This window comes from Dromiciops gliroides, chromosome 1 (genome assembly GCF_019393635.1).
Source record: "Dromiciops gliroides isolate mDroGli1 chromosome 1, mDroGli1.pri, whole genome shotgun sequence".
NCBI lineage: Eukaryota > Metazoa > Chordata > Mammalia > Microbiotheria > Microbiotheriidae > Dromiciops > Dromiciops gliroides.
Genome location: NC_057861.1, coordinates 515,315,635 through 515,342,547, shown reverse-complemented (window position 1 = coordinate 515,342,547; position 26,913 = coordinate 515,315,635). Strand labels below are relative to the sequence as shown.

Genomic DNA, 26,913 nt, shown 5'->3' with positions numbered 1-26,913 from the left:
ACAAAAAGGGTACTCATCAATTAGGGAATGGTGACAAAAATTATGGTATATGAATGTAATGGAATATACTACTGTATAAGAAATGTGAAAAGGAATGCATTTAGAGAAACCTTAGGAAGACTTGTGGGCAGAACTGATACAATAACAACAACATTGGGAAGAAAAACAAATTTGAGAGATTCAAGAAATATCAATGCAATGACTGACCATGATTCCAGAGGTCTGATGATACAGCATGGCACCCATTCCCTGACAGAGAAGTAGGGAAGTCAGTGTGAGGATTGAGATACACTGTTCCAGACATGGGCAATGCATGGATTTCTTTTGCTTAACTATGCTTATATGTTACTGTCCAAAGGTTATTTGCCTCTGTTTTGAATGAAGGGGCAGGATTAAGGAGTTAGAAGGGAACTAAAAATAGTAATGCGCACTCCCATGACAAAAAAAGAGAGAAACTTTCCAGTCTTCCTACCTCTGGTGTCAGAGCTGCAGGCTCATGTAGGTTTTTGAATGTTGTCTCCCCCATTAGATTGTGTACTCCTCAAGAGCCCGGACTATTTTTTGCCTTTCTTTGATTTCTTAGCCCTTAGGTGTCTGGCACATAGTAGGTACTTCATAAATGCTAGTTAGCAAAGTGACTTGTCCTTTCTGGCCAGGCCTTTTTCCTATTGTGTTGAGGTTTCAGGTATGCACATACACATGTGTGTATGTTTGTGCTTGCATGTGTGCATGTGTAACATCTTTGGCTGAGTAAAGGCACTGTTTCTCTTTGAATTTCATGATCTTTATTTTGCCTGCTGCTATTTTTAGGTCTTTGATAGAGTAGTTGTATGATAATTGCATTCCTCTGTTACTGTTCACTAAGCTATCTTAGAACTGCTCCTTAAATTTTTTTTTTAATTGCATTACATAGCTATGTTCTGCCAAAATTCATGATTTATTATCTTTTAATAATTTTGTTCAAGTTTTATAACTTATATTTCCATGTTGGTTTCATAAAGTGTTTTCTTCATACCAATACTTTGCATTCCATTTTATAGAGTAGTTAAATGATTTTCCCATGCTTAAACTAATAGTGTTAGCTCTAGGCTTCAAACTCAAAGCTCTATCCACTGCACCATAAAGTTTCTTATCTGTATTATCTCTTAAAGATCTTGGATATAATGATATAATTGTACTTTAAAATTATACAGGGCAAGAATCCCATCATGTTCTTAGGATATAATGTGGCGAATAAGTTAATACCTTGAAAACTTATCATTCATAGTATGAAGAAAATATCTTGGGAGAGAGTTGAGGTTTATTTTGCAACTGTTGGCATTTCATGTTTTTTTAAACATTTAAAAATTTTATTATAAACTTAAATACAAAAGGCATTTCATATTGTTCCCTAAGGTTTTGAGAATTGGTTATGTTTCCTCCAATAACCTGTACTTGGACCAGTATTTTATATTTGACCTGTGTGTCTAATTTTAAAAATAGCATCCAAAGAACTTTTATAATGTCAGTCAAGAATCATTTGTTGAATTTGTTCACACACACACACACACACACACACACACACACACACACACACACACACACACAAAAATAAGCTTTAAAATTTTTGATAGGGATTAATGACAGAGACTTGCATGATTTTCAGAGCAATATTTAAAAGATAATTAAATTTGAAGGCAGTTAGAGATAATATTTTAGGGGTTTATTTGAATTTTCAGTACAACAAGATTAGTTATTTAGATATTAATTTGATTTTCTTTTTTCTTAATTTATAGTTAATTCCATGTACAATGAAACTTCCAGAGAGACAACCTGAGTTTTTCTTTTATTATTCGCTACTGGGAAATGATGTTACAAATGAACCCTTCAATGACTTAATAAACCCGGATTTTGAGCCAGAGAGAGCATCTGTTCGAATCCGTAGCAGTGTTGAAGTACTTCGTATTTATTTCTCTTTTCATTCTAAACTACAGGTAAATGTTTCAAATTCAAGGATGTTTAACATATAGAGATGCTTGTATCATTATTTTTCTACTGTTTTAATTCCACAATATGGCAGTGACCCCCATATTCTTTTTGTTGGACCATCATGTTTATCATTCCTTTCATAAAACTATGTCTGATACAGAAGGGGTGAGGGCATATCTCATATCCCATTCCAGTAGTTTCTGGCAATGGGACAATGGTTGTTTTCTGTAACCTTTACCATAAGGAAGGCCATCAGGATTTTGTGGCATTTACAGCCTAAATGGTAGTTGTTTCTATTTTATATATACTAGATTGTCACTTTGACTTGGTCTTCAGAAATAAGGCAAATAGTTTTGTCTTAGTAAGCATTATCCAATTGTTCTTGTTATTTTCCTTCTGTTATCCTTTTAAAGCTGTTAGATATTACTGGGGAAAACAAGTTTTGGAAATGATTAAAGGGATTTTTTTTCTTAAAGAAATAAAACAAAGATTGTTTTAGATATTTTGAAGTTTTCCCAACATTTGGTTGTAGTTACTTTTTTGGTTACCCCTTTATTTTCTTTTAAGACTATTTGTTGATTTAGTGGTAAAATTATTATTTTATAACAAAGAAACTGAGTAGTAATAGAACCAAAAATAGAACCTACAGGTTATGTTCTTGTAAATTTATTCTCACTGAACTGTCAATGTTTTAATTCACTGTAATACATATTTATTGCATCCCTATTCTATGCATGGCACTATGCATAGGCAATGGAGATCACAGAAGAGTATGAGACATAGTCTCAGACATCAGCTTACAGTGTTTTTGAAGAGATCAGGTACATCAAATAGTTTAAAGAATACAATGCAGTATATGAGTTGTGATTAGAAGTGAATGAGAAAAATCTTCTGGATCATATACCTTACAAGATAGAGAAATAGATATTTTCTCCAGTCCTCGTAATCTCTCAAAATTCTTCAAAATAGGAATTATGTGTCAGAGTTTAAGCAATTTGTTTAATGTATCTCCATGGTCAGGGACTCTAAAACCCAAGCAAGGTAGAAATTTGATGAACTAGCAGCAGAGAAGGCTAATACCTAATTAGCCTAATGTACTCACTCAGCAACACCTCCCCACATCTCACACTGCTATAACAATGGCCCATGAGCTTGCAAGAAAATTCAGCTCTATACTCTGACATCTGTTGCCCCCAAGCCCAACTCAATCCCTGACATGTTCTGAGTGCCAATCAAATCCAAATGACAGAAATTTGCTCAGACTGCAATAGCGGTGGAAAATGGTAGTACTCTAGGTCACAACAGAACTCTGCCAGAGAACAGATATAGAGGGAACTGGAGCAGCACACTCATATGTATGCAGTTATGTGACAGTCCATTAAACCTAAAGAAAAGAACTAACTATCCAGCTGGGACCATTTCTCTTCCCCCAGAAGTCACTTGGGGCAAATATCTATGCTGGTGAGTTATTAACTGCCCAGCATGGGAGGTAACTGAGACATCTTTGAGATTTATTGCCCAGTGAATTTGTCATCAAAGGGAAGGAGTTAGAAAGTGAACAGTAGGGGAAAATGAAGAAAAGATACTGAAATGACAAAAGATCTAAAGAGGGAGAAAATCCAGAAATCTTGAGCATAAACAGATAAACCAATAGAGAAGATAGTAATAGATGGGAAAGTGGCTTCCAAATCCTGGAGATTCCCTGATCATCACATTAGTGAAATGTGTTCAGGCATCTATGAATAATTGCAAGACAAAGAAAAATAAATTAACACTTGATGAGGCAGAGGACCCTGTGGATTAAGAAGTGACTATAGAACCACAGCATACTGTTTCTGGATGGTTTAAAAGAAAAGAAATTTGAAAAGAAGAATTTATGTTTGGTACAGACCAGAGATAATTTGCTGAATTAGAAAACCTCGAATCCCTGGTAGCAAGTTTCATCAGAGAAACAAAAGAGAGAATAATTGATTGAGAATGCAAATACACAGAACTACAGGACAATCTGGAAAAAAAAAGAAACAAAAACAATAACATTAAAAGAAAACATGATTTTTATACAGCAATTGGAGAAAAGCTATGTGGAAATAATTTACGTGTCATAGGGCTCCCAGAAGAACATAAGTTAAAAAATCTGAACACTACAGTGCAAAAAATGCTACAAGAAAATCGCTCAGATCTTCTAAGTATGGAAAACAAAGTGCCAGTCAAGATTCCACAAAAGAGGGGCAGCTAGGTGGCGCAGTGGATAAAGCACCGGCCCTGGATTCAGGAGGACCCAAGTTCAAATTCAGCCTCAGACACTTGACACTTACTAGCTGTGTGACCTTGGGCAAGTCACTTAACCCCCAGTGCCCACCAAAAAAAAAAAAAAAAATATTTCTCCAGAAGAAGACAAACCTATGGTGCAGACACCAAGACACATAGTGACTAAATTAAATAATTGCATTGACAGACAATAAATTCTGCAAACAACTTGGAAAAAAAGACCTTCAAAAGTAAAGGAAAGATGATTCAAATAAAATAAGACTATTCTGCACCTGCCAGAAACTGTAGCGGGGAGTTTAATAATTTGTTTCAAAGGAGCAAACCAAGGTGAAATATGTTGCAAACCTGAGCCTAAATCATTAATGGAAAAGGGTCTGTATTTTTAAGGGCATTCTAAATATTCCTAGAACAAAATCCATACCCAAAGAAATTTATGTGCTTTTGAAACAGACAACAAACAAAAGAATGGCAAACAAATATAAAAAAAAAAACAACATAAGAGAGACCGTTAAGAGACTTAACAATAATAAGAATGATAGCTAGCATGTATAAAATATCTACTGGTGTGCCAGGCTCGGTGCTACATTCTTTACAGATATTACCTCATTTGATCCTCACAGCAGCTCTGGAGAGGTAGGTACTATCATTGTTCTCATTACAGTTCAGGAACATGAGGCAAATAAAGGTGAATGACTTTCTCTAGGTTGCACGGCTAGTGTCTGAGGTTAGACTTGAACTAAAGTCTTCTTAAGGTCCAACACCATACTACCTCTCTGACTAGTGTATACAAGGTGACGTGGGTATAAGCAGAAGTCAAAAGCGATGGTGGATAAATGGCCCTGAAACATCATGGATTAAGCCTCATAATACCCAATCTAATGTTGAATCAAGGTGTTTTTGTTTTGGTTTGTCTTATTTTTATATAATGTTACTAAATTACATAATGGGAAGGTGCATAAACACAGAGAGGAGAAGAAGATAGACGGGATTGTGTGATGTACCTTAATCAGGTCAGTGGCTCACAATGAAGGGAAAGTTAAGTCTTTTGGTGTCTGAGGAAGAAGACAAACTCCTAGAGATGAAACAAAGGAGCTAAGGGAGAGATTGAAAAAGAGAGGAAGAAATCTTCCTTTGGTGATAGGAGGAAGTACTGCTGATGAATGTTCAAATGGGAAAAGAGATATATTCTGTAAAGGGAGATTGGGAATTTATAATGGGTATAATCTACAGGGATTTGATAGTTAGAGAGACTACTCATCCTGCCTCAGGAAAGGGAATCACAGCTCTTGGGGGCAAGTAACACCCAGAAGAGGGGGAGGGCATTGACCTAGGGAAAAGATTTTAAGGCACTTGGGGGAAAAATGAACAAAAGGAGAGCAAAGGAAAATAATGACTGCACAACCAGGGATTTAGAAACATTCTTTTTTTTTTTTTTTAGTGAGGCAATTGAGGTTAAGTGACTTGCCCAGGGTCACACAGCTAGTAAGTGTCAAGTGTCTAAGGCCGGATTTGAACTCAGGTCCTCCTGAATCCAGGGCCGTTGCTCTATCCACTGTGCCACCCAGCTGCCCCCTGATTTAGGAACATTCTTACCTTGGGACAATATCTTCTCTCTCTCTCTTTTTTTTTTTTAGTGAGGAAATTGGGGTTAAGTGACTTGCCCAGGGTCACACAGCTAGTAAGTGTTAAGTGTCTGAGGCCGGATTTGAACTCAGGTCCTCCTGACTCCAGGGCCGGAGCTCTATCCACTGCGCCACCTAGCCGCCCCAGGACAATATCTTCTCTATCACCTACAGAAAATTTTTTTTGGGGGGGTGGGGTGGGGCAATGAGGGTTAAGTGACTTATCCAGGATCACACAGCTAGTAAGCGTCAAGTGTCTGAGGCCGGCTTTGAACTCGGGTCTCCTGAATCCAGGGCCAGTGCTTTATCCACTGTGCCACCTAGCTGCCCCCAGGAATTTGTATTTCTAAGAATGAGACACAATAGAAAAGGAACCAGGGGGCAAGAACTACAAGATAATAACAGAAATTATTTAGAAGAAAAAAACCAAAATAGGTACCCTAGAAGCTTTAATTCCATGAGTAATATAGAAATCAAAGGACTAAGTTGGTAAGGGCCAAAGAACAAAAGTCTAGAATAGACAGAAAAGGAAGATAAATGAAAAGAATGAGAAATAAATCTTTTTTTTCTTTAGAAAAAGCTATAGAAAATTCAATCTAAAACTAATAAAACAAGTTGAAGAGGAAGAGAGAGGGAGAGTTTTCTTGACAACTGAGAGGAAAAAAGGGAAGAATTAAATAGCTAAATAAAAGCAAGAAAGAAAACAACCACTAAGCAAAACTTTGAACTAGGGAAAGGAGTAACAGATGGAAGGAGGGGTATTTGAGAGTGAGGTGAAAAAAGTCAATAGGAATAGAGTTGTCTTAAAATAGATTAAGCTAAAGTAACTGAAGAGCTATAATACTATCTTTATAGAGGAAGAGGAGAAAAATAATGTAACCAAATGGAGGAAAATATAAACCTGACTCTCAGAACTTTAAACGTTAATTGATTAATAATTTAATAAAATGAAAAAGAATGTCTGATTGGATGAGAAAATAAAGCCCTATAATCTGTTGCTTACAAGAAATGCATTTAAAAAACTAAGACATATACAGAATAAGACTGAGAAAAACTTTACTATGTATCAAGTAAATCCAGAAAAGCAGAAGTTAAATCTAAAAACAAACATTAAGAATCTAAAATGGGATAAACAAAGGAACCAAATTCTGCTGGAAAGGAACTAACTATTGTGATGGCAAAGAACTAGAAAATTGAAAGGATACCCATCAGGGAATGGTTAAACAAATTGTAATATATGTTTATGATGGAATGTTACTCTGCTATTAGAAATGATGAGCTCAATGCTTTTAGAAAAGCATGGAGGGGCAGCTAGGTGGCACAGTGGATAGAGCACCAGCCCTGGAATCAGGAGGACCTGAGTTCAAATCCGGCCTCAGACACTTAACACTTGCCAGCTGTGTGACCCTGGGCAAGTCACTTAACCCCAATTACCTCACTAAAAAAGAAAAAAAGCATGGAGAGACCTGCATAAAATAATGAAGAGTGAAATGAGCAGAACCAAAAGAACATTGTGTACAGCAAGAGTGGTGCTGTTTTTTGTTTGTTTTTTGCAGGGCTATGGGGGTTAGGTGACTTGCCTAGGGTCACACAGCTAGTGTCAAGTGTCTGAGGCCAGATTTGAACTCAGGTACTCCTGAATTCAGGGCTGGTGCTTTATCTACTCTGCCACCTAGCTGCCCCCAGCAGTGCTGTTTTAAGAACAACTTTGACCAAGTCATTATATTATAAATACCCAAATTAACTGCAAAGATGTCATGAAGGAAGATGTTTGCATCTAGAAGAAAAACTGACACAGACATAGACATATACACACAGATATTTATGTTTAATGGTAGCCATCTTGGCAGGGGGAGGGAGAGGGGGAAAAAGTTATTTGATAGCTGTTGTACATTTGAAAGGAATAGCAAGTTATACATAATGGATCTGCAGTTTCAGGTGCAATCTTCTGTTCTCTATTCCACTTTGTAATGGAAATACTTGTTTTATTTCTTAAGTTCAGAATAATAATTTAAAAAAGACAACAAAGCAATATCAATATTGAATTTATATACTTCAAATGCCTTAGCATCTAAATTTATAAAGAAAATATTAACTGAACTACAAGAAACTATAAGTAGTAATATAATGGTGGTAGGAGATTTCAATGTCTTTGTCTCAGTTTTGGATAAGTCTAACAGGAAGATAAACAAGAAAAAAATATAGAACTGAGCAAATTGGCTGGAGAGACTAAATCTAAACAACTTTATGGTGTTTTCTAAATTAGATTGCTGAAGAATCTCACCACCACAAAATTTTACAAAAAATGATCATGTATTTAGGGCAAAGATATATTGCCAAAAAATGTAAAAAAAAAAATCAGAAATAACAAATAAATCTTTCTAGACTAAAATGTAATAATCAGTTCAGGGACCACAAACAAAAGACAGAATGAAATGGGACTTTACAATGAAATCCTCAATAATAAGTGGGTCAAAGGACAAATTGTAGAAACAGCATAACAAAATTTCTGTGATGCAGCCACAGTAGTCCTTCGGGGAAAATCATATACATAGAAATATACATCAAATAGTTAAAGAATGGAGTAATGAAGTAAAAATGCATTAAAAAATTACAAATCTATAAATCATGTAAACAACCTAAAATAAACATAAAGATGCATTAAAAATTAGAGGGGAAACAAACTGAAAACCAAAAAGTCTTTTGAAATGATAAGTAAAACTGAAAGCTGTTTCTTTGAGACCAGTAAACTGATAAAATTTTAACCAATTTTATTAAAAAGAAGAGAGAAGGAAATCAAATCAATAATGTAGCAACCCAGTATCAGTAAAGGAAATAGAATTAGCTCTAAAGGAACTACTGAAAGTGGGGTGGTGGGGAATAGGACTCCTGGTCCTAATGGATTCAACAGGACAATTCTATCAGACTTAAGCAACAATTACTACCTGTACTACATAAATCATTCTCATATATTGAAGGGGAAAGGGAATGAGCATTTATTAAGTACCTCTATATATCAGTCACTGTGCTAAGCCCTTTACAGGTATTCTGATTTGATCCTCACAATGACACTGTAAGGAAGGTGTTATTATAATATCTATTTTAAAGTTGAGGCATCTGAGGCAGACGGCAGTTAAGTGACTTGCCCAGAGTCACACAGCTAGTTAGTGTCTTAAGTTTTCCTGACTCTAGGTTCAACATTGTATCTCACAGCTTACCAAATTCATTTTATCAGAAAAATATAGTTCTAACATCTAAACCAGGGAAGGAAAAAGCACAGCAAACTGTATACCAATAGTATTAACAATATTGATTCATAAAGTTTAAATAAAATCCTTTTGAAGATTACAGTGATCCAGTAAGGAAGCGAGGTGGTACAATGGATAGATAGAGCACTGGCCCTGAAGTTAGGAGGACCTGAGTTCAAGTCTCACCTCAGACATTTACCAGTTGTGTGACCCTGGGCAAGTCACAACCTCAATTACCCATAAACATCTGGGGCCATCTCCAGTCATCCTGATGTGTATGTTGCCACTGAACCCAGATGGCTTTGGAAGAGAGAGTGAGGGTGGTGACTTTGCACACTCACTCACGCTCACTTAGATCCAATTCACTGCAAGTCATGATATCACCCTGATGTCATAGTTCTCTTCAAGAATGAAAGACGGGGGCAGGTAGATGGTGGAGTGGTTAAAGCACCGGCCCTGGATTCAGGAGTACCTGAGTTCAAATCTGGCCTCAGACACTTGACACTTACTAGCTCTGTGACCCTGGGCAAGTCACTTAACCCCCATTGCCTGAAAAACAAACAAACAAACAAAAAAAGAATGAAGGACAGAAAGGCAGTGAGCTCCCAAACTTATGACACGATTGCTCCAAAAAATATCCAAATAATGCCATAGGAAAATGCCCGGAGCAGTAAAACTCACAGAAGAAGGTGCTGAAATCATCTTCTAACCAAGAACAGCTTGGAAGGTCAGAAGGAGGGAGCTGCTGTGCTGATACAGGAGTTGAAACCAACCTCTCACAGTCACCCTGACACAGATCCAGTCCCAGGAAGGCCTCACCAGAGCAGCAGACCCCAGAGCCTCTGAATCAGCTGAAGTGCCAGTGTTGTCTGGAACTAAGCTCACAGTCTAGTGAGTGGGCTGAGCCCTGGGCAGGGGGGATATTACAGGGGTCTATGCTGGTGCTAAGGCAGAACTTGGATTTTACACCCCTGCTGAGAAACAGGAGGTAGGCTCGAGTAGCAGTGGCCCAGGTGGGGGAGGTAAACAGGCTCATCAGAGCTAACAACCACAACACACAAAGCTGGTTGATTAGCAAGTTGGTCTGGGGTCATCTAAGGACCAGGGAACAGGCCAGGAAAGTGAAGAACCTGATTCTCCTTAAATCATACCACCTGGGACTTCTTAAGCTTGGTATACTGCAGCCTGGAAACAGTGCCCCACTTTAAGGACCTAAAAGTCTAGTAAAAGAAAGTCAAGATGAGTAGACAGAGAAAGGTGAGGACCATAGAAAGTTTCTTCAGTAACAAGGAAGACCAAGGAGCACCCTCAGAGGAAGATGTCAGCATCAGGGCCCCTATATCTAAAGCTTCCAAGAAAAATATGAATTGGTTTCAGACCATAGAGGTGCTCAAAAAGGACTTTGAAGATAAAGTTAGAGAGGTAGAGGAAAAAATGGAAAGAGAAATGAGGGTGATGCAGGAAAGACATGAGAAAAAAGTCAACAGCTTGAAAAGTCAAATTGGCCAAATGGAAAAGGAGGTACAAAAGCTCTCTGATGAAAATAATTGCCTAGGAATTAGGATTGAACAAATGGAAGCCAGTGACTTTATGAGAAACCAAGACAATAAAGCAAATCCAAATGAATAAAAAAATAGAGGGCAATGTGAACTATCTTCTGGGAAAAACTGCTGACCTGGAAAATAGGTCCAGGAGAGATAATTTGAAAATTACTTGTCTACCTGAAAACCATGATTAAAGAAAGAGCTTAGACACCATCTTCCAAGATATCCTCAGGGAAAATTGCCCTGAAATTCTAGAAGAAGAAGAAGCTAAAATAGAAATTGAAAGAATCCACTGATCACCTCCAGAAAGAGATCCCAAAAGGAAAACTCCTAGGAATATTATAGCCAAATTCCAGAGCTCTCAGGTCAAGGAGAAAATATTGCAAGCTGCCAAAAAGAAAAAAATTCAAGTACTGTGGAGCCCCAGTCAGTATAGCACACGATCTAGCGGCTTCTACATTAAAGGACCAGAGGGCATGGAATATGATATTCCAAAGGGCAAAGGAAATGGGATTACAACCAAGAATCACCTACCCAGCAAAAGTCAGCATTATCTTTCAGCAGAAAAAATGGGACTTTAATGAAAAAGAAGACTTTCAGATATTTGTGATGAAAAGACCTGAACTAAATGGCAAATTTGACTTTCAAATACAAGACCATAGAGAACCATAAAAAAATTGAAGGTGGGGGACATACCTGGGGTTGTACAGTGGGCAACTGTCTTGTGTCTGAGGCCAGGTTTTGGCTGGGATCCCCCTGGGTCCTGGGGTTATGATTTGTCCACTGTGTTACTTAGCTAGATGATAACATCTTTAGGGTTAAATTGAGGGGTGAAGGGAATTCACTGGGGGAGGGTGAAGGGCAGAGGTGAAATCCTACATGAAAGAAACAAGAAAAGGCTTATGGAGTGGGGGAAGAGATGGGAGAGGAGCAGGGTAATAAATGAGTTTTATACTCATCAGAAAAGGCTCAAAGACCTTAAACTCATCAGAGTTGCCTCAAGGAGGTACTAACACACACACCCAACTGGGTGGAGTAATCTATTTAATCTGGGCAGTAAATGAGCCTAACACTCAGCAAAATTGGCTCAAAGACCTCAATCTCATAAGAATTGGCTCAAGGAGGGAATAATGTACACACTCAATTGGGTGGAGTAATCTCTCTAACCCTGCAGGAAAATAGGAGGGGTAGGGGATAAAGAGAGAGGGGCAGAAGAAGGAAGGGCAGAGTGAGGGAGGGGACGGACAGAAGCAAATCCCTTTTGAAGAGTGATAGGTTGAAAGAAGATGGAAATAGGATGGAAGGGAAACAGTTAACAATAGTAATGAAAAAGAGAAAAGGGGGAAAATTGTACAAAAAATATTTATAGCAACTCTTGGTGGAGGCTAAGAATTGAGAACCAAGGGAATGTCCATCAATTGAGGAATGATGGAAAAAGCTGTGTTATATGATTGTAGTGGAATGGTCTTGTGCTACAGGAAATGACAAGCAAGATGATCTCCGAAAAACCTTTAAAGACTCATGAACATCAATGTATAGTGAAGTGAGTAGAGCTGGGAGGACATTGTGCCTAGTGACAGCAGTATTGTTCAGTGAGCAATTGTGAATGACTTAACTACTTTCAGCAGTGCAATGATCCAAGACAATCCCAAGGAAATAATGAGGAAGCTTACTATTCACCCCCATAGAAAGAACTGATAAAAAGAACACTTGTGGATTGTACATATATAACCTGATTGTGATCTTGTGGAGGGGGGAGGAACGGGAGGGAGGGAGGGAGAAAAATTTGGAACTCTAAATCTTATGAAAATTAATGTTGAAAACTACCCTTACATGTAAATGGAAAATAAAATAATATACAAAAAACCTCAAAACAAAACAAACAAACAAAAAGAATGAAGGACAAACTTAAACCTCATTGCCTTGCCCAAAAAAAAAAGAAAAAAAGAAAGGACAAACAACAACAAACAACAATCATAACCACATTGAATTTATTTGAAGGATGATATTTCTTTTTTTAAAAAAAGAATTAATTAATTAATTTTTCTGTTGCATGTAAAGATAGTTCTCAACTTTTGTTTATACAAGCTTTCCAATTTCATATTTTTCTCCCTCCCTCCTCTCCCTCCCCCCTCCCCTAGACAGCAGGTAATCTGATATATATACAAAATAACATTAATCCTATTTCTGCATTAGTAATGTTATAAGAGAAAAATCAGAGCAATGATGAAAAACCTCAAAATAGAAAAAACAACAGCACCAAAAACAAAAGAAATAGTATGGTTCATTCAGCATCTATACTCCACAGTTGTTTTTTTTTTTCTTGGATTTGGAGATCCTCTTCTATCACGAGTTCCCTGGAACTCTTCTGTACCATTGCATTGGTGAGAAGAATATAGTCCATCACAGTAGATCAACACTCAATGTTGATGATGCTGTGTACAATGTTCTTCTGGTACTGCTCATCTCACTCATCATCAGCCCACACAAGACCCTCCAGGTTTCTCGGAACTCCTCCTGCCCATCGTTTCTTACAGCACAATAGTATTCCATTGTATTCATATACCACAACTTGTCCAGCCAATCCCCAATTGATGGGCATCCCCTCAACTTCCAATTCCTTGCCACCACATAAAGAGCAGCTATAAATATTTTTGTACATGTGGGTCCCTTTCCTCTTTCCATGATTTCTTTGGACAGAAGACCCAAAAGTGGTATTGCTGGGTCAAAGGGTATGGACAGCTTTATCGCCCTTTGGGCATAATTCCAAATTGCTCTCCAGAATGGTTGGATCAGTTCACAGCTCCACCAACAATGCATTAGTGTTCCAATTTTCCCACAGCTTCTCCAACATTTATTATTTTCCTTTTTTGTCATTTTAGCCAATCTGTTAGGTGTCAGGTGGTACTTCAGAGTTGTTTTAATTTGCATCTCTCTAATCAATAGTGATTTAGAGCATTTTTTCATATGGGAACAGATAGCTTTGGTTTTGAAGGATGATATTTCAACAGTAAAAACGGTCAACATAAATACATTTAAAACTTTCAATGGATATAGAAAAAGTCTTTGACAAAATACGAAATTCATTTATGCTTAAAACAAAATCAGAAACAATGGAACTCGATAACCCAGGTATTCATAAACCAGAAAACAAATCACATCAGAAAAAAACTCCTTATTTGGTAAATACTGAGAGAAACCTGGAGAGCAGTCTGGTAGAAATTAGGCTTAGACCAACATCTTACACCACATTACATGATGCATTTAAGATGGATATTAATATTAAAGATTGTACTCTAGAGTTCTGTCTTCTTCTCCAGCTTGGTCCTCAGCCCCCAGAGCTGTATCCTCTCCTTCTTGCTCCCCTGAGACTCCAGTTCAGGGCAGAGAAGGCTTTTGACAGAATACACTGCTCATTGCTGTGGAAAACCACTGGAAAGCTTAGGTGTGAATGGCTATTTCTTTAAAATGATAAAGAAAAGGAAAAAAAAAAAAAAGAGCCTCCCCCTCAAACCATCAGCAAGCATTATTTGTGATGAGAACCAGCTGGAAACCTTCCTAGTAAGATCAGGAATGAAACAAGGATGCCCACTTCCACCAACATCATCCAGTGTTTTATTAGAAATGCCAGCACCAGCCATGAGAAGAAAAAGAAACCAAAAGGATCAGAATGGCCAATGAGGCAATAAAACTTTTGGCAGATGTTATTAATGCAAAAAAAAAAAAAAGATTGTACTCTAAATTTAGAAGAGGAGATCACATACCTCTCTGAGTCATTGGTAGGAAATGTATTCTTAACTAAACAACTTTGATTATGTGAAACTGAAAGTTTCTGCTGAAACAAAATTATTGTATCAAGGAAAAGAAGAGAAGTGGTCAAATAGGAAAAAAATCTTTGTATTAGGCTTATCTGATCAGATTTTGGTTTCTAAGATATATCGTTAACATATGTATACATATATTACAGTGACTAAAATGTCTGTACTCTTTGACTTAGATTCCACTACTAAGCTTATACATCTTATCAAGGGCATTGATAAGAAGTCAGTCCTTACATTTACTGAAATATTTATAGCAGCATTTTTTTTTTCTGGTAGCTAAGAGTTGGAAACAAAGCAGATGATTATTGATTGAAGAATAATTGAATAATGTTATGTGAGTGTAATGGAATATTCATTCTGTGCTATAAGGATGATGAATACTTAAAAACAAAATCTCCATGAAGTGATGCAGAGTGAAGTAATCAGAGCAAATAAAACAATATATTCAATAACTACAGCAATGTAAATGGAAGTAATAACAATAAAAAAGTGAATGATGCAAAATTATAAAGAACAGACATGTCTTAAGAGAAGAGATATATGATAATTCCTATAGGTGGTACACAGCACATATTTTTAGTCTGATTTTTTTCTTTTTTTCTCTCTTATAATGTACTATTTCTTATATTGGGAGGGAGGAGGAAGGGATGTTGGAGGAAACTATGACACAAAAAATATTAATGAAGCTTTTAAAAGAAGTGAATGAGGGGGCAGCTAGTTGGCACAGTGGATAAAGCACCAGCCCTGGATTCAGGAATACCTGAGTTCAAATCTGGCCTCAGACACTTAACACTTACTAGCTGTGTGACCCTGGGCAAGTCACTTAACCCCAATTGCCTTACCCCCCCCCCCCCAAAAAAAGTGAATGAGACAGATTTCCCATGTTGTAAAAATCTTTCTCATTATTTCACCAACTCCTATAATAAAGTGGTAAATTAAATATAATCCTACCAAAATGTAGTGTCAATATCACATGTAGTAATTTTTAAAAAATTGAATATGTAATAAGTCTTCTTTTTCCTCCCTCCCCAGAACCCCCCACCAAACCCCTAGAATATTTGTTTTATGTACAGCATTGGCTTGTGATTTCTAGAATTAAATTAGAAGTCTATTAGATACTATTTGTCTTTTTTTTGTAATTTGGCATTTTTTATTCATTTTCTGTTTGAAGAATGTTGCACATTTTGTTTTAGTTATTGAAAGTATATAATCTTACAACATTCTTATGTTAGATTATTTTCTTATATCAATAATCCTTGTTTTTCTTATAAGGAAAAATATTTAAGCCTCATTTTTTCATACTCATTTAGAATCTTTTTATCATACTGTTGATCATCTTTAAGTTGGAACATTTAAAAATGTTTTGTTTAAGATAAACTTGCGTCATACTATAGCTAAAGAAGACCTATTCATTATAGCCATTTTGATTTTTGCGATTCTGTTGTCTTAAAGCCCTAATTTTAAGGCTGTATTTAAAAAAATAACATTCGATTGTTGACTACTATATTAGTGATAAAACAAACAATTTAGCAAATCAGTATCTGAAACCTGTATTTTTAATATAGGTGGAAAACTTTTTTAGAAATCTAGAAATGCAAGGTAAAATTAATTTATTAATAACTTTGTGTGATTGCTAGTTTTTTCAAAACCACATGTATAGATCATTTTAAATTAATTAATATTTTTGTGTGGCTATGATCCTGTGGAAGTGTATTATATGGTCCCTTTTGGTGGAGTAATGTTATATTTTTACTTTTCTATTAAATTAATATTTTTAATGAGTTGGTGGGGGGCAGGGAAGGAGAAGCATTTTTGAAGATTTATTTTAGAGAATTCTTCTTACATAAAGATTCATCTTTGCTGTGGAGACCAATCACTTGGAAGCACAGAAGTTCCACTAACTGGATTGTTGAAGAAGGGAAGTACAGACATCAATCAGCGCCCTGTAGCAGTTGAAGGTGCTTTTACCCTTGACCCACCAAACAGAGCCAAACAAAAACTTCCCCCTATTCCATTGGAGTTGGTGCCTACTGTAGGAGTATCGGTGGCTTTACAAAGAGAAGGCATAAATGCCCAGGCAAGTATAGCTTTTATTTCTTCCCATCTCATAATTTCTCTTTCTCTCTCCCATGCTTGGAATGGGTTTTTTTCTTACTTCCATATGATAGAATTTCTCTCTTCCATCTAAGTATACTTCAAGCACTACCTTCTGCATGAAATTTTGACTTATTTGTCCCTCTTTCCCCACATTTGCTCCTGCCCTCCCTCCCAAACTATCTTGTAAGACTTTGTATTTATCCTCTTTATATTTAGCTGTGTACTTGATCTCCCAATAGAATAAAAGTTCCTTGCAGATGTTATTTCATTCTTTCTTGTTGTATTCCTAGCACCTAGCATAGTACCTAGCACATAGTAGGTGCTTAATAAATGCTTATTGATTTATTGGTACCTTCATTACTTTGCTTAATATATTTTATTAAAAATAAAAATTTAACTAGTTTACATGAGCCTAAAACTATTATTCTAAGATATTTGCTCAGGTTTGTCATTTCCTCTAAAGTAATAATTTTTGACTTGGCTTTTTGAAAAGATCTCATGATTCCTAACCCCACATAATACCAATTTTGATATGGGAGAATTCTTTTTTCTTCCCTGTAGGAATTCTCTTAGTGAAGTTGTACTTTATTGGTTCCTCATTTTCAGTGATTTTTACAGAAAAGAAAGTTTTCCGTTAAAAGAATGTACTCCATGGATTTTGGAAGCTTTGATTCATGGGAGTGAGCCTAGAATTATTAAGAGAAATTGAATCCACTTTGGTACAGTCGTATAATAAGACACTGGTAGTGTTTTATAGTGACTGATACTGGCCTATTGACAGACACTATATAAACTGTTATAGTATTCTAAATACATTGATAGGGCAGCTAGGCAGTTCAGTGGATAGTGCATTAGACTTGGATTCAGGGAGACTGATCTGGAATTCAAATCCTCCCTCAGACACTTAATGTCTGTGACTCCTCCCAATTGGGTGTGTACCTTATTCCCTCCTTGAGCCCACTGTGATGAGATTAAGATCTTTGAGCTAATTCTGTGGTCTAAATTTTTCTTCCTCCCTCCCTCCTCAACCCTCCCTATGAAATCAAGCAATTCAATTTAAGTCATACATGTGTAGTTGTGCAGAACATCTTCACCTTCCTTGAAAGTGTTTTGCTTTTTACTGCTCCCTCCCCCAATCTGCCCTTCTCTCCTCCTCTTCTCCCCCCCCCCACCCTTATCTTATCTCCTTCACGTCAGTATTACTATACCTACTTGAGTATAAATGTTATTCCCTTTTTGGGCCAATTCTGATGATAGTAAGGTTCACTCATTCCCCCACTCCTTCCTCCTCTTCCCCTCTCCTCCATAAGCTTTTTTCTTGTTTCTTTTATGTGAGCTACATCTCCCCGGTCCACCTCTCCCTTTCCCCCTCCCCCAGTGCATTCCTCCTACCCCTCAATCCTATTTTAAAGATGTCGTCATGGGTTAATTAGGTGGCACAGTAGACAAAGCACCAGCCCTGGACCCAGGAGGCCCAGAGCCCAAATCTGGCCCCAGACATGACACCCCAACCTGTTTGCCCCACAAAAAACAAGGATAAACAAAAAATAAATGCCTTAAAGATATTATCCCTTCACATTTAGTTCAGACCTGTGTCCTCTAATTGTATTCCTTCCAGCTACCCTAATACTGAGAAAGTTCTTATGAGTTAGAAGTATTATCTTCCCATGTAGGAATGTAAACAGTTTAATCTTTTAATATCCCTCATGATTTCTTTTTCCTGTTTACCTTTTTATGCTTCTCTAGGATCTTGTATTTGAAAGTCAAATTTTCTATTCAGTTCAGGTCTTTTCATCACAAATGCCTGAAAGTCCTCTTTTTTATTGAAGTCTAAGTTTTTCCTCTGAAAGATTATACTCAGTTTTGCTGGGTAGGTGATTCTTGGCTGTAGTCCCAGTTCCTTTGCCCTCCAATATCATATTCCATGCCCCCCAGTCCTTTAATGTAGATGCTGCTAGATCTTTTTTTAACCTTATTGTAGTTCCACAGTATTTGAAGTCCTTTTTTCTAGCTGCTTGCAATATTTTCTCCTTGACCTGGGAGCTCTGGAATTTGGCTCTAATATTCCTGGAAGTTTTTCTTTTGGGATTTCTTTCAGGAGGTGATCAGTGGATTCTTTCAATTTCTATTTTACCTCCTTCTTCTAGAATATCAGGGCAATTTCCCCTGACAATCTCTTGGAAGATGCTGTCTAAACTCTTATTTTGGTCGTGGTTTTCAGGTAGTCCAGTGATTTTCAAATTATCTCTCCTGGATCTATTTTCCAGGTCAGCTGTTTTTCCAAGGAGATATTTCATATTGCCCTCTGTTTTTTTTTATTCATTTGGATTTGCTTTATTGTGTCTTGGTTTCTCATAGTCACTAGCTTCCATTTGTTCAATCCTAATTCTTAGGCAATAGTTTTCTTCTGAGAGCTTTTTTATCTCCTTTTCCATTTGGCTTTTCAAGCTGTTGACTTTTTTCTCATAACTCTCCTGCAGCACTCTCATTTCTCTTTCCATTCTTTCCTCCACCTCTTTAAATCTTCCTTCTATCTCTCCTACTTTCTCTTCAAAGTCCCTTTTGAGCGCTTCCATGGCCTGAGACTAATTCATATTTTTCTTGCAAGCTTTGGATGTAGGGGCCCTGAGGTTGTTACTTTCTTTTGAGGGTACACCTCAATCTTCCTTGTCACTAAAGAAACTTTCAATAGTTCTCAACTTTCTTTGTTTGCTCATTTTGCTGTCTTTTAGTTGACTTTTAACTCCTTCTTACAGTGGGGCCCTACTTCCAAGCTATACTGTCCCAAGCTTTAGAGAGTTCCAGGTGTTTCAGTTTGAGGGAGGGCAGATTTTTCTCTCACTAGGCCTGTTCTTTAGTCTGAAGACAACCTCAAGCCAACTTGCTAATTAACCAGCCAGCAGAGTGTGATGATGTTTCTTAGCTCTGACGAGCCCTGCTGTGGTGGGATAGCGAAATTCCTCCTTAGGTACCACAGACACCCCTGTTCTTCCTCCCCCCCCCCCCAGCCATTCAGCTGATCCTAGAGTATCTAAGAAATCATAAACAGAAATAATTTAGGAGGATCTAAAATGGGAAAAATGATTTAAAAGAATCAAAATGATAGGTGACTTTTTTTTTGGGGGGGGGGCATTGAGGGTTAAATGACTTGCCCACAATCACACAGCTACTAAGTGTCAAGTGTCTGAGGTCAGATTTGACCTCAGGTCCTCCTGAATCTAGGGCTGGTGCTTTATCTACTGCATCACCTGGCTGTCCCCAAGAGGGGACATTTTTAAAAGTAAACTCAAATTTCCATGAATTTAAAGGAAAATAATGTTCAATTATGCTTTCTCTGTAAATTATTTAGCCTTTAGTTGAATTCAAGACCCAATGTGAGCAAGAGCACTCAAAGAAGAGAGTTTTAACACCTATACAGGAGAAGCCATTGGCTGAAGAAAAGTCACCAACTCCTCAATCATCTATTCAACTTCAGAATCACCAGTCACCACCAACTAAAGATGATGCAACAGAAAGTGAAGTAGAAAGTTTACAGTATGACAAGGACACAAAAGTAAATCAAAAGGGTAAGCTTATTTTGTTAGTAACTTTTCATCACATTTCCAAGTAATGTAACTTCTTTAGAAAGTTCAAAAGGTTTTTATATATTCAAAGTAAAAAATTGAAAATATCTAATTTAATTAGTCTTCTAGGTAAAAAGTTTTAAATAATTCAATTCAATAAACATTAAGCAACTACTACTGTGAGGAAGCTCTTGTGGTAGACCTTGCACATTGAAAGTGAATTTTTTTAAAAATTCACTGAATTTGTAAAATAGCTTCAAGCCAAAAAACTGTATTGTGAATTAGGAATTAAGCCTTTTTTTAGAATCCTCATCTAGCATACAGTTTTATAGTAATGAGTAATTCTTCATGTCAAATGTTATCTTTTAATAGCTTACATATTCCTATAATCTTTGATCATTAAATTGAAAGTGACTAAAACCTACTTCTGATTTCGTAAACTTTTTTATTTGTTGGGATTTACTTGGGAGTCAACTAATGTTTATTAAGCAGTTAGTATATCTCAAAGTGAGAGGCAGAATAAGGTCTGCCTTGAAAACAGGAAGACATGAGTTCAAGTCTTATCTCTGACACTAACTGGTTGTGTGGCCCTGAGCAAGTGATTATCAGTATTGCAGACAGTTCTCTAGGATTGTAAATTGCAGAATTGCTGCTTATCTGTATTGGTAAAGGAATTTTTTTCACCAGTAATTTCCTACACTGCTAGATGTGAACTGAGCATAACAAAAGGCAGAATAAAACCTAACAACTTTCAAGACACTGTAGTAAGTAAGTAAGAACTAAGGAAATTGTTTCAAAGGAATTATTTCCTTTCTGTCCCCAGATGACCCAAATAGCATATTTTCATAGTATTTTTTATATTCACAGTACATTCTAAAAACTTTTTAAAATTTAATGTTAAGCTTAGTGTATAAAGCTACATTCTGTGATTGCTGGATACCTTTAAGGATTCAGAATGATGAATATGCTTAATTTGGTCCTTACAGTAAATTGTACTTTTTGTACAATGTATCTTATAAAATATTTTCCTTAGTAATAGAAGACTGAGTTAAAGTTAACTTCTTTTTCTTCATTTTGGCAAATAGCATAGTCAATTAAAATACTGATGTAGGAGTTTAGAGACCTAGATTGTTCCCCTGAACCTTGACTAAGCTTTCATTGTTAACTGTGATTGTCATTCAGACATTTTGGGGGGAGGTGGGACAATGAGGATTAAGTGACTTGCCCAGGGTCACACAGCCAGTAAGTGTCAAGTGTCTGAGGCAGGATTTGAACTCAGGTCCTCCTGAATCCAGGACCAGTGCTCTATCCACTGAGCCACCTACCTGCTCCCATTCAAACATTTTTGTATTTGTTTCCTCCTTTTCAAAATTGGAATGGCAATATTCCAGTTCCCTACTTAGGGATAAATGAAGTCATCATTTTGAAATGGATTGAACACCTTTGTGAAACATTAACTTCTGTTCTTGTGTTCGTGTCAGCCTTGAATCCTCCTACATCAGTTTCTCAAGCTCATCTAGTGACCACATCCAGTGCTTCTGAGATTACTTCAGGACAAAAGATTGCTGTCCCAGCATCATCACATCATTTTTGCTTTTCAATAGATTTAAGGAGTATCCATGACCTAGAAGTTGACTTTCCAGTCAATTGTATGTTAAGGTATGGTTTAAAATCTTGTTTTAGATGCTTTTAAAAGAAGTTGTCCCTCATTTTCTTTTCAGGAGTTGAAAGAATAAAAAAGGCATGAAATTTTTTATTTAAAAAATTTTTTTGTCTTTGTTTAAAGAGAGGAAAACTCTATAACATTTTTTAATATAGTCTCATTTATGTTAGTAATATCAAAGTGATATTTTCTTTTTCTTCTATTTTTGGTATTGCACTGTTCTAAAGGATTTGAGCTATATTTTAAGGTTTTTAGAGATCCTATCAATTTGTCATAGCCCTCACATCTTACTTACTGTTGCCAAATGCCAGAAGGCACAGGGTATTTTGTAAATAAACAATTTATGAACATTTTAGTGACCTCTAGGATCTATAACTTGAATTTCTTAGAAAATTCAGATCAGATTTCTCAATCTATTGTTCACAAATCAAATATTAAATATAAAACTAAGTAAATATACAGGAAGCTCTCCTGACTTTGAGTGTTTCCTTTGTTCTATAACGTATTATGAATTCAGCGTATTCACTTTCCAACCTCAGTAGCATTTGGTCTCTAATACCTTGCCTTGTTCTATGCAACTGTTTCTACTGCCTGAAGAAGAACCTTTATCAGAAAGGAAATAAGAGTATTCAATTCAATTAAATAAGCATTTGTTAGGTGCCTGTTAAGTGCAAGGCACTGTGATAGGCGCTGAAGATACAAAAATGAGAAAACACAAAGAGCTTAGTTTTAGTGTGGCATAGAAACATGAACATAAGTCTGATGGCAGTGTTCAAAGTGTTCTGGGCATAGAGATCATTTAAGAAACCAGGTACAGCATCATGAAGGAGGCAGCTCTTGAGCTGGTCATGAAGAGAAGGGAAGATTATAGCAAGTGTGGGAGTATAGTCTAGGGATAGATGATGGCCTGCATGGCTGCAGAGGTGGAAGAAGGAAGGCAGGCCTAGGGAACATGTGTGCTTATCATGTTTGACTGGAGCAAGAACTATCAGAAGGAGAATAGAATGAAATAAGGCTGGAAAGTCAGGCTCCAAGGATTTTGGTCCAGTCGCTTCTTCTACAAATGAAAAAACTGAATCCCAGGAAGGTGAGATGATTTGCCCAAGATAACACAATAAGTGGAGAGCAGGTATTCTGTCTTGTCTGTTGACTGCAAACCTATGTTTTTTCCACATATATGGTCCTTGTTATATGTGCTACTCACCTCCATCGTTTGGAACTTTGTAAAAGATGAAGCAATGGCAGAATAATGGTTTTATATTTCATACAGTAGGGAATCATTGAAGGTTTTTGAGAGGGGAAGGGACCCCTCCTCAGAACTATACAACAAGAAGAGTATTTTAGTAGCTATAATATGTGAAAGGATGGTTCAATGAGAAAAAAAAGACTAGAGGCCAGATGATTGAGAGCATTTTTTCATATGACCTCAGAATGCTTTGATTTCTTCTTCTGAAAACTGCCTGTTTATATGCTTTTACCATTTATCAATTGGGAAATGAGGGACCTCTTTTTTTTTTTTTTTTTGACTTCTTAGGCCCCCCTTTTTTTTTTAAGTTTTCAACATTTGTTTTTATAAGATTTCTAGTTTAAAATTTTTCTCCCTCCCTCCCCCCACCTCCCCAAGACAGCAAGTAATCTGATGTAGGTTATATATGTACAATAACATTAAACACATTTCTGCATCAGTCACATTATGAGAGAAGAACTAGAGCAAAAAGGAAAAACTTCAGAAAAGAAAAACAGCAGCCCCCAAAACAAAAGAAATAGTATGGTTCAATCTGCTTCCATATTCCATGGTTCTTTTTTTTTTTTTCTGGATTTGGAGAGGTAGCATTTAATTTAATTTAATTTAATTTAATTTTAATTTTAATTTTATTTCTTTTATTTTTTTGGCGGGGCAAAGAGGGTTAAGTGACTTTCCCAGGGTCACACAGCTAGTAAGTGTCAAGTGTCTGAGGTCAGATTTGAACTCATGTTCTCCTGAATCCAGGGCTGATGCTTTATCCACTGCGCCATCTAGCTCCCCTGAGGGACCTTTTTTTTAAATGTATTTATTGGAATAAGTGTTCACTGAGGTTACTTCCAGCTATGAAATGTTGGACCTGATGCTACTGATTAAATATTTTTGGTTTTATAAAATTATGTAAATTCCCTATAGACGCTAGAATTTTATAAGATATATTTAGTACAAAAATTATAGATAGAATGCTGAAAATTGTAGATAAAATGCTGCATCTGGAGTCAGGAAGAAACTAAAGGATTCTGATCAGTATAATGACCTGTCAGGATTCCAGAGGACCAATAGTGAAATAATGGATAATAATTAACATTTATATAGCACCAACTGTGTGCTAAGCACTGTGCTAATCACTTTACAAATGTTATCACTTTTTATCCTCATAACCCTATGAGGATGGTGTTAGAAGTCTCCTCTTTTACAGATGAGGAAACTGAGGCAGGCATGTTAAGTGACTTAATGTCACATAGCTAATAAACATCTGAGGCCAGATTTAAACTTAGGTCTTCCCAGCTCTAGGCCCAGTGTTCTATCTCCTGTGCCACCTGGCTGTCTTGCATGGTAGCCCCTCCTGGCAGAGAGAACCATGAGGGGCACCATTGCTTAGAGGGTGGTACAAATTAGATGAATTAGCTAATGAAACCAAGAAATAGTAGCAGAGAGGGTAGGAGCACAACCAAGGAGAGTGCTCTGTCGGGAAAATTGAGAAAGTTGAGACTTCATTGGGGTGAGGAGAAATGTACTTCAAGGGTGAGGGAGTTTAGGGTGGTGATAGAGTGGTGGGTGCAGAAGCCAGAATAGATAGTAAAGGCATGGTGGTCACGAATATAAACTTTACTTTGTAGAAATTTAGCCAGGAAGTAAAGCTTGCAATGCTAGGAGAATCAAAGGAAGGCTTTTGTTTTTAGAGTGGAGAGATCTGGTGTGATGGAATGATGCAGGTCTAGGTATTAGAAGACATAATTTTTTATTTCAGCTTTTAACACTGAGTAATGGGGTGACCGTGGACAAATTAAAATTAAATTCAACAGAGAGTGTGGAATAGTCTTTACCAAATAAAATACCAACTGCTTGGCCTGATATTTAAGACCCCCTACAACCTCTTAGCATTCTACTTTTCCAGGCTTATTGCATGCTATTCTCCTTCAGTTACTTTCTGTTCTAGCCAAACAGAAATACTCACTGTAACTGGATCTTGTCCTACCCTTGCCTGCCTCCTTTGTGCAGGCCTGAATTTCTTTGGCATTGGTGTGAAGGATATATTGGAGAGGGAAGAGGATGAGGAGCTGGTGAAGGAGAGAGGACCAGGAGAGGGCAGTGTCAAGGAAACTAAGGGGAGGAGAGTATCAAGAAGGTGAGTGTGTTCAACAGTGTCATTTACTGCAGAGAAGTCAGGGAAGATGGAGACTGACAAAAAAAAGGCCATTGGATTTGTCAATAAGGTCATCAGTGATTTTGAAGGGAATAGTTTCAGTCTAGTTTCTGTCCTCAGCAATCTACTGAAAGGGCTTTGAGGATTGTGTGGGTGGTGGAAAAGTGTGGACAGAGAGAATAGTCTGTTCTTTTACTTAATCTTTCTTGGCCTTGGTTTCCTTATCTTTCAGATGAGTGAGTTGGGATATATGATCTTCAAGGTCCCTTCCAGCTCTAGCATTCTGTGATTTTATGGCTTATGTTGTTTGGTGAGCTAGTCAGCTGAAAGTGGTAAGCATATGTATTAATTGACCTAGAACTAAAATTAGGATGGTATCTGGGATCTAGAAACTAGTATTCTGCATTCCACAGAGTGTATACTGACTCTAAAATTCATTCATTCAGAAACATTTACTAAATGTCCATTACATACAGACCACTCTGCTGGGTTTAGGGGGAAATAAAAAAATTTCGGTTAAATGTGGGGCTTCTAACTTCAAGAGACGAAAAGGTACAAACACAGATTTTAACTATAATATATATTATGTGATTAGGGAATTGCAGAACAAAGTGCTGTGGTACAAATATGAACTTTGTCAAAGAGTAATGGTATTGGGGAAGATTGCATGAAGGAAGTGGCATTATTGCTTTAAATGATAGAAATAAATTCTCCAGGTAAAGAAGGGAGGGAAGACATTTTAGACATAGGCACTGTGAGCCAACCTCATAGTTGTATTTGGGGAACAGAGCAGTAGGCTTAGTTGTAAAACAGAGTGTGTGGAAGTTAGCAATACGAAATGAAACTAAAAAGGCTGTATGGTGTAAGGTTGTGGAGTACCTTGAATACATGTAGGACTGTTGGTAGGGAATGTTGTTTACAGGGAGTAGGTTATATTGCTAGAAAAGGTGCTTTAAATTGAAATTATGAAATGAGATAATTTTTTCATGAAAACTGTATTATAATACATTACTATATATAATTCCTTTATATAATTTTGGAGGGGTTGTCTTCCTGTTGAAAATTTGGTAGTTCAGCAGTTTATGGAAATGCTTATAAACTCCCTCCCATAAATATATCGGAATTTATACATCATGAAAGTTCTCTGATTTTCAGAGTAACCACCTTGCTCAAAATGCTTTTCAACATCCTAATTTAGAGAAGCCAGTTTGCCAGCTACAATAGAAAACACATTCTCATCCCATTATATTTACCCTACCAAGTCCCCCCCCATTCCTTTGTCCTACTTAAGTGTGTCCTCATTTTCCTTATTTTTGTTAGTACCTTTGAGCTTCTGAAGAGGGTATTGCCCTAGATTTGAAAGACCATAGGCCAGACTGAATTTGTAAGTTATGGTACAGAGGAAAAGCGACATGGATCCTAATATGGACTCCAGAAAGAAGCTGATATTGTAAGATCATTTGTCAGTTGCATGCCTGCTGTAAGTGTCAGAAGTGAATATAAAAGGCTAAGTGCTATAAATGTAAACTGTTAAAAGTAGACCTTTTTAGGATAACTCTCTATCCTAATAATCAAACAAATAAAGCCTTCTGATCTAGTTAACTAGCCTTTAAGCTATCCTTCCATCTCTCTTTTCACTCTTCCAGACTTGTAGAAAGAGTAGTATAAATTTACTGCCCCTTCTTCATTACATTTACTCCTCAACCTCTTATATTCTGGTTTCCAGCTCC

At 36.9% G+C, this 26,913-nt stretch overlaps 1 protein-coding gene across 1 annotated transcript in view; it reads left to right on the top strand.

Annotated features, from left to right (window-relative positions):
• Positions 1 to 26,913, top strand: part of CEP120 (centrosomal protein 120) — a 106,701-nt gene that overhangs the window by 29,111 nt on the left and 50,677 nt on the right. The window contains exons 7-10 of the mRNA XM_043979616.1: positions 1,776 to 1,973; positions 16,321 to 16,548; positions 19,918 to 20,134; positions 21,613 to 21,790. Coding sequence (XP_043835551.1) covers positions 1,776 to 1,973; positions 16,321 to 16,548; positions 19,918 to 20,134; positions 21,613 to 21,790 — 821 coding nt within the window. The remainder of the gene's footprint in view (positions 1 to 1,775; positions 1,974 to 16,320; positions 16,549 to 19,917; positions 20,135 to 21,612; positions 21,791 to 26,913) is intronic.